The sequence below is a fragment of the Delphinapterus leucas genome, chromosome 12 (genome assembly GCF_059928025.1).
Source record: "Delphinapterus leucas isolate spDelLeu-1000000601 "Yukka" chromosome 12, BTC_Dleu_Yukka2, whole genome shotgun sequence".
Classification (NCBI taxonomy): Eukaryota; Metazoa; Chordata; class Mammalia; order Artiodactyla; family Monodontidae; genus Delphinapterus; species Delphinapterus leucas.
In genome coordinates this window covers 7,474,723-7,482,874 of record NC_143140.1, presented here as the reverse complement: position 1 = coordinate 7,482,874, position 8,152 = coordinate 7,474,723, and the positions used below count along the sequence as shown (strand labels likewise).

The 8,152-nt window shown below is 43.3% G+C and overlaps 2 protein-coding genes across 2 annotated transcripts; both read right to left on the bottom strand.

The window, feature by feature from the left end:
* Nucleotides 1-200: 200 nt before the first annotated feature.
* On the bottom strand, nucleotides 201-3,914 carry PTP4A1 (protein tyrosine phosphatase 4A1). Its single transcript, XM_022565520.3, has 5 exons — nucleotides 3,810-3,914; nucleotides 2,635-2,727; nucleotides 2,164-2,294; nucleotides 1,173-1,247; nucleotides 201-439 (listed from the first exon to the last, which is right to left on the bottom strand). Exons 1-5 carry the CDS (start codon nucleotides 3,912-3,914, stop codon nucleotides 322-324), a joined length of 522 nt encoding a protein of 173 aa, XP_022421228.1. The 3' UTR covers nucleotides 201-321.
* Nucleotides 3,915-4,246: 332 nt separating this feature from the next.
* LOC149747826 (uncharacterized) lies at nucleotides 4,247-7,873 on the bottom strand. Its single transcript, XM_089921709.1, has 2 exons — nucleotides 7,591-7,873; nucleotides 4,247-4,360 (listed from the first exon to the last, which is right to left on the bottom strand). The coding sequence occupies exons 1-2, from the start codon at nucleotides 7,627-7,629 to the stop codon at nucleotides 4,265-4,267; spliced, it is 135 nt and encodes a 44-aa protein (XP_089777835.1). The 5' UTR covers nucleotides 7,630-7,873; the 3' UTR covers nucleotides 4,247-4,264.
* Nucleotides 7,874-8,152: the final 279 nt, after the last annotated feature.

Here is an 8,152-nt window from a genome sequence, read left to right as displayed (position 1 = left end):
ATAAGAATCTGGCATGGAAACAGATTTAAAGACATGAATGACTCCATACTGCATGATTTCAGGAAAAGTCAATTGGTACAAACGATAAGCACATTTTAAATGCTGAACAGCAAGAATCCTTTGCTAAGTGTCCAAGTAGGTTGATCATAACCCAAACAGAGGGTGCAATTCTGCCAGGCTTGTGGCCTGGTAAAACTGCGTTTCAACACTCCTATAGAAGTTTCATCAGACTTCACCAAGCCAACACGCTGGCTAACATGTACAACAAATCCCGTCCTGTCTAGGTTCCACTTCCAAGCAATGGCATCAGGCACCCCAGTTTTATTGAATGCAACAGTTGTTTCTATGACCATTAGAGTCTTTGAAGCGCAGCCGCATTTTAGGACGATACTTCTCCAAATACAAAAGTTGCTTGCTGTTAAAAGCTCCACGCCGCTTTCTAGAAGGAAGAAAACAAAAGACAAATTAAAGCAAAGTCCCTCTATAATTAACATTTACTGTTCTATAGGAGGCAATCATCACCTTTCTTGTAGCAATTTATTTTTTGATTATTACATTGTGACTTAATGTAGAAATATGGATCAGCATCCATGTGTAAATGGGAAAAGGGCCATAAAAAGTTAATTTTCTAAATCTTTTTGAGAGGTAGTTATAAAGTAGTCCAAAGTTACAAATTCATTCATATAAAGTCCAAGAAAAGGCAAAACTAACTTATTGTAATATGAGTCAAAAAGAGATTGCCCCTGGTGGTTGGGAAGATGACTACAAACAGCCTGAGGGCACTTTCTGAAATGATCAAAATATTCTGTATATTGCACTGAGTGGTTATTTTATTTGGCTGTTACCATCCATTCATCTACCTTTGATATCTGCATTTTAACTAACTATACCTCAATAAAAGGGCAGATACACAAGCAACATATTCAGTCAAGAATTTAAAGTAAAACAATAATTTACAGAATTATTACTGGATTAGAATCTTTGTAATATGAGTATCTACATGGAATGCAAACAAGTAAGATACTCCCTGGTGGTAATACTATCTTAAAAATGAACAAAATGGTCAGATAGGCTCTTGAAAATAAATTGCTTTCCTAGTAATATACTTAAATTCGCTAACATTCAACGAGGAAATAAAAAGTGCAAACGGAAAGAACGTATTAAATACATACTGTCTTATGAACTGTACTGCATCTTCGTATTTCATTCCACCTTCAATTAATGCTAGGGCGACAAGCACTGGAGCTCTGGTAAGGTAAGAATTATAGTAAATTATTTTTCAAAGTCAAATCCTGGAAAATTCAATACTCCGAACATTCCCCAATCCGAAAGCACTATTATTTACCGCACTTCCTATGTTAATACCTATGGAAAATGTTGGACTTCATGTTAAAAATTAAATTAATAAAGTACCATTATTTTCATATCAAACCCAGGTTTTTAATCTATAACCAAAAAGACAACTATGTCCTTAACTAATACAAATAAGCCTAGAAATTAAGACCTGTATCACTAGAGAGCAGTCCTGAAAAAATTTAAGGGAGAGGGTAAATCGTGACACGTGTGGACAATATTTTCTAAATTCCAAGCAGTGAAAAATACTTTCCACCTAAAGATCTTCTGGAAAAAACTGCTTTCTTTGTTTTATTATCAATGAGACTGTGACATGTTTCACGCCAGCCTCCCCAGGGCCATGGTCTGAGCAGTGGGGGACGAGGGTGGTGGTAGCAATTTACAACTACGGACACGTATATTTTGGCACTGCTGTGTAATGACTTCCTACTGAAACAGGATTCTCCAGGATCAAGAACCCTGCCACAAACTCACCATATGCAGTGCAAAAACACCTTAGAGACAATTCATGATCCTTTTTCCAATGAGCTTGGACAGTGATTCCCAATACTATGGATACAACCTAGAACACACAATTAAGTAATTCCGCCCACATGGGCAAGTATAAATTTCAGCGACAGCATCTGTCAGTTCCAAATGTACTGGAACACATTACTGCTACACTCATCTACTTTTAAATTTAACTCAGTAAGTAACCTAACAAAGCAAATTGATTCACAAACTGACAACCGCGTCTTTATGGGAGTCAAAATCAAGCTTTAACTAGAATGAAGACCAGTATCATTAAATGGGTTTAAGAAATTCTCTTACCTCCCAAGGCCTGCAACACAATGAACAGCAATACAACAACCAGGGTCTTCACGAAACTTAATTTTCACAAGACTTAACCAATCATCAACAATCTGGTTAGATGGTGGTGCGCCATCATCAAAAGGCCAATCCTAAGTCAAAAGAATACACGTTTTAGACTTTTAATGTAATTGGTATAATAATTCTAAAATTCTAACACCCAAATGTTGCCAGAAGCATTTTCTTTTAACGTTTAAACAAGTGTTTTATGAAACCCCACTGTCAATGAAATGCAAATACATGCTGAGTCTTTATGAAGATCTTTTATTGCTTCAAGCCTCTGCTCAGCTTTCACCTTTATTTAGACCTTAAGACAGTGTATACTTTTGCAACAACTTTAACAATTAAGCTTTCTGAAGCCAGTGGTTTATCTGAATGAATAAACTTTGGCAGCACAGCACTGTGAACACATGGGAACCATTAAACACTTACGAGAACATGGATGCCTTCTTTCTCCACAAGACTAGTGTCGTAAGTTGCTTCACATACTCTTACTACTGTGGTAACTCCGTACTTCTTAAGTTCCTGGATAAAACATATATAAAAAAGCACATGAAGTCTTCATAACCATGTCACTCTTGCTCACCATTTGCCATTTTGATCACCTCTCTAATAGGTTAACAGAAAATCATGTATGTTTTAGGTGACAATACTAAAATAGCATTAAAAGGAAAGGGAATTGTTAAATATCATATATTTTTAATAAATTTTATATTACAAAAAAATCCCATGGCCCTTCACATACTGAAGTCGTTTATAGTCACGGTAACCTTGGCTAGACGAATCACTAACAAAAGAGCAACTCAGGAACAAAGGACCAAAGGAATCACTCATGACTATAAACAATCTGACTCGACTTATATTAACTCTTTAAACTTTTGCTCATTTGCAGTGCAGTGTATAGTTTGGAGCCTTAAAAGTATGTTCAGAGAGTAAAATCTCAAAAATGCGGTGTAAAAACCCCGCACCATTTAAGGCTAGAGGCTTTAAGACTCATAGTGCATTATTACTAATTATAATTCTTTTGGCATTTAAAAAATATACAGACGACAATCAAAGATAAAAATATTTCTATGATCTGGAAGGCCTATTTGTTGTTTCTGATTATCTATAGATATTTATAAAATAAAATGTGTATGCATCCAAATAAATTATTCAGCATTACAATCCTTCCAGAAATAGAATTAGTAGATCAGTAGCTGATAATTACATTCTAAGCATCAAAAGGGGGCCAAGACATAAACTAATCCTGGTTTATAGTATCCGTCATTATGCTAATAAGCAAATATGTGAAAAACCCACAAGCGGAGCCTCCCGCCAACCAATTTCTAGTAAGATAAGAGCCATACTGTTATACTGTCCACATATACACTTAAATTAAGCAAACTGTGAGGCATGAAGAACTAGATATTAACTTATAAATCTAAACTAACTCAAGTACATGTTCTCCTCAAAATGTATAAAATAATTCACCTCTAACGTAAAGACACTGGTACTTCTGAGAGTTGGAACTGTAGTCATAACACCTCACATTTTATTTTGTTACATAAAAGGCTCCACTATTAAACTACAATCAGTTCAAGACATTAAAAAGCATCAAAACTTACCTCTATAAATTTGTTTAGGGTCGCATTAGTTGGATTGTGTGTAATAAGAAATCTCATGTTCTTGTAAGTGATTTCCACAGGAGCTGGGCGGTTCATTCGAGCCATGTTAATTTAGTTAAAAAACACTCAATAGGGTTATGAAAGAATTTAAAAGACTGAACACAGAAATGATGCAAAGAAACTGAGTCTACTTCAATATACTCCACTTGAAATTCTCAGTGCTTTTGAGTATGAAGTTGGGAGTAATGGGAAATGAAATGAACCTCCTGACAAGAAGCAGCAATTCTTCAATCCAGTAATACTGAGGCAAGAGAAAGGAAGTGCACTGAGGTTTACCCCATCCAGGTCAGAACTCTTGTAAAAAATGCTCTGTGGATTTCAATTCAACACTTCCGTGTCCAGGTTCACCACTCTTATGGGGGCTTCTTGGTGGAGTAGTAATGAATTTCTACAGTTCACTTGTCTGCATAGAGGTCGTGCTGTGCCTGGCAGTAATCTCCACTGCCCTTCAGAAACTCCATAAATGTGTGACCAAGAACACCACAGAACTGCTGTTTAAAAGAAAGAGAGAAAAAAAGTTGTTTTCAATTCAAAAGGAACATGTTATGCTTTGACAGTATTTAAGGGCACAACGATCTTTCCAAATCTGGGCCCAAGCCACCTTTTAAACTTTTACTTGAACCACAAAATACAAAGGTGATTACAGATTAGATCAATAAGCAAGGATTACTTTAAGTAAATACCCCTCACATCGTTACATTTGATGAATATCCCTTACATACATTCTTCTACTAATTACTCCTTTTAAAACCCGGCTACTTGTTTTACATTCTTCTAAATTATCACGTACAACTTTCTACATTGATTTTTCCAACTACCAAAATATTTTTATGTATTACAAAATTCAATATATTAGTCAATATATTCTTAAAAGAAAAAAACGAAACTGGTTTTCAAAATGCTCCCATATATACTATTTCATTTGATTCTTAACAACCTATTAACTTATCATTCCGCTTTAACAGATATTTCTCATCTGAGTCTCTGGAAATTAATCAACTTGAAATCAAGTTTTCAACTTACGTGAAACATAAGCGCGCACGCACGCGCACACACACACACGTACACAGAACTTCCATTTATAACTATAAAAAAGACGTTCATAATTGTAATAGTCTTTTGTATTTTAAAACCGAAGTTTCAGTTATCCTGTCATAAACTGAAATCTAATTGAAAGAAAAAGTAGTGGTGGTGGGATGGTGTAAATTACCTTACATTTCTTTCACAGGTCTCAAAAGCAAGGTAACGGCTACCACCAATTATACTTTCCCCAAGTTCCCCTTAAAGATCTAAATTAATTTTATGTTAGTATCAAATATTACACGAATATTCACAGGATATTTTCATAATATATACACGGAAAACATTGATGTTGACGTTAGTCTTCTTCCAAGTAGTTTACAAGGAGCTTGTGTGGTTGGGAGTAAACAGAGGACTAAAAAAAAAAAAAAAATTAATAGCAGGTCAACAAGAGCACTGAGAGCCAGCCACTGCCCCAAACTCTTCACAGGTATTCTCATGGATAATTTACCAAATAAAATCTTTTGAAATCAAAAGATTCCCTTAGTTTACTATGCTTAAGTTTAAATTTAAGCATTAAAAAAGGCTTAAAACTACATTCAAACTATCTCATCTCATTTTCACTGAGTCCCACGCTAGTTATAGTTTCTAAAAGAACGCTGCTAAGTTTTGAACAATAATTCATATGAAGATCTAGCCAATCACAGAAAACATTAAGTCAAAACCCCAGTTCATTTTTCTGTGAAAATAAAGGAACTAGCCTCAGGAATCATGTCTTAATAGGTGTCCCATAAGGAAGGTAACTTTCATTAATCCAAATTTGTTCAAACCCACCCTCAGATGTTACTTCATCAACTTGTGAGCTGGGCTAAGAAAATCAGTGATTAAATTGCCACTGAGGACTTTGTTCTGTTAACAGTGTGACAGCAGTAACTGGAAATAATTTCAATTATACTTTCCCTTCAAATCCTACACACTACTTCCTTAGAATAAAAAGTGTATTCTGGCACCTTTCCAATGACAATGAATTAAAGTGATCTGCAAAGCTGTTAAGGTCAAGGGCTCTTATCTCAGTATTTTGATTTCCGGTACTACCTTTTTTCAACTGAAAGCCGATTTCTGAAGAGACAGTATTGCACACCACCGATTTCCATACTGAACAGCTGAAACTCCTGTTATAGCTGAGTTTGGCCATATCCACCCCTTTCAAGCAAGCGGTTTCATGAGAAAGCACAGAAAGCAATACAGGAATAAGTCCTTTGGTGACCTGGTTATTTTTACTGAGTGGAAGCACCCAGTGGCTGGGGTGGACGGGGACGGGACGACGATGGACAGACGGACGATGGATTTCCACAAGCGCAGAAATGACCACTAATACCTAACATCTTTCTCTTCTGCCCGAGACACTCCCCTATTCCCCATTTCTCTGCCCCAGGAAAAACCATCCATGATAGGAAGTCTGGAAATATCAAGGAATTGTTCCCCTCCCACTGCATATAACCGCAATAATACACACGGAGGCATGGGGGACCAATTTCTGTGCAGAAGCCTAAACCGATCTGTCCTACTGCAGAGTCCGAGCAACAAATCTCTGTTGTGTCCAACGATTCGTTGGCGAGTCTGTTCCACATCTACTTGTGTTTTAGATAACGCACCCGGAATAAAGCATGTGTAAAAAAAATACTGCTCACTCCTGGGAATGATCTGGTTTTCTGGTCTCCAATTTTTCTACTGCCATCAAACAAAACTCATACGAAAAGAGTAACAAGATGGGGCTTCCCTGGCTGTCCAGGGCTTAGAACTCCTCGCTCTCAGTGCCCAAGGCCCGGGTTCGATGCCTGCTCGGGGAACTAAGATCCCACAAAAGCGGCTCGGTGCGGCCAAAAAAGAGAAGAAGAGAGAGAGAGAATACCAGGAAGCACTGGCTCACAATCTGGATCCCAAGCAAGCCCACGGTGCCAGCTACAGCGCAACAACCTCACACACTGGGAACGGTAGCGGGTTCCACGGGCACAAGCTCAGCCTCACAGCCGTGGGTGTGGCTCGCCACAAGCCAACAGAAGGCAAGCACACGGCTCGCCAGGGGACACTCAGGCACAGCCCAAGAGCCCGCGATCGCAAGACGCCGCCGGCCCAGCCCGCCCCGGCGCAGGACAAGCCTGGACTCGCTCCCGCGGCCCTGGGCGGGGCGCGCCCCCCGCGGCGGCCGGCTTACCTGGCGAGGCCGCGCCGGCCCGGGTCACGGGTTCGCGCCGCGCCTTCAGTGCGGCGGCGAGGCCATTTTGTCCGAGCGCCGGTCCCGGCCGCGGAGCGCACGGTAGCCCACAGGCCCAGTCCCGCCGGCCCCGCGCCGGAGAGCCCTGCCCAGCCCGCGCGCAGCCGCCTCTCCAGCCCGCCCGCCCGCCGGGGCTGGGGGCGCGCCCGCCGCAGTGACGCGCAGCCCGCGCCCCACCCGGGCCACGTCCCCGATCCCAGGGCCCCGCGGCAAACAAAGGGGCCTCGGGGCGCCGGCCGGGCCCGCAAGACGCCCAGGCGAAGAAGAGGCCACAAAGCGGCTTCTGGGCCGCCGCGCCGCCGGGCGCCCCGCCCAGCGCCCCGGGCTCGGTCCCCGGCACCCGCCCGCCGCCAGGACCGCCGGGACTCGGGCCGGGACGCGGGCGGGCGCCGGGCTCCGAACAAAGGCGGCGGCGCGGGTACTCACAGGAATATGTCTACTCATTGAAGATTGTGGCCTAATCATACAGCCGGTCCCGAAGCGGCGGCGGCAGGGCAGGGGCGGCGGCGGTCGTCGCGGGGCGGAGGCGGCGGAGGCGGCTTCGCGGGCTGCTGCGACGGCGGCGGCGGCGGCGGCGGCGGCGGCGGCGGCGGCGGCGGCGGGGCAACCGGACTCGGTCTGCAGCGAGCGGCTCCGAGAAGGGCGCGCAGCCTCACCGGCCCGCAGTCCAGGGGGCCAATACGCGCGCCGAGGCGCCCTTGCGTCACAAGCCCTCCCGTTTATAGCGCGCCTGACGTGCGTCCCCCCCGGCCACCAATCGCAGCCGGGCCCTAGGTCGCGCGCCGACGAGCGGGGGCGGAGGCCCGCCCCGCGGACGTCACGGAGCGGCGGCGGCTGCCGGTGTGAACCGGTTGATGAGTGGCGCCGCGCTGCAGTCGGAGCGCCACCCGGCGGGGACGGGAAGTGGCGGAGGGGGGACAGGGATGGGAGGGGGAAGGGCCGGGAGAGGGAGGAGGTGCCGCCCTTCCTCCTTAAAACCCCGACGAGT

What these genes read in the sequence shown, in the direction of transcription:
- PTP4A1 (XM_022565520.3), bottom strand. Translation starts at nt 3,914, where the DNA reads ATGGCTCGAATGAACCGCCCAGCTCCTGTGGAAATCACTTACAAGAAC. An exon ending in CCCTAAACAAATTTATAGAG is followed by an intron (nt 2,728 to 3,809) that starts GTAAGTTTTGAT and finishes TGTTTTATCCAG; the next exon opens with GAACTTAAGAAGTACGGAGT. An exon ending in GCAGTACAGTTCATAAGACA is followed by an intron (nt 440 to 1,172) that starts GTATGTATTTAA and finishes TCTTCCTTCTAG; the next exon opens with AAAGCGGCGTGGAGCTTTTA.
- LOC149747826 (XM_089921709.1), bottom strand. Translation starts at nt 7,629, where the DNA reads ATGATTAGGCCACAATCTTCAATGAGTAGACATATTCCT. An exon ending in CAATGAGTAGACATATTCCT is followed by an intron (nt 4,361 to 7,590) that starts GTGAGTACCCGC and finishes TCTTTTAAACAG; the next exon opens with CAGTTCTGTGGTGTTCTTGG.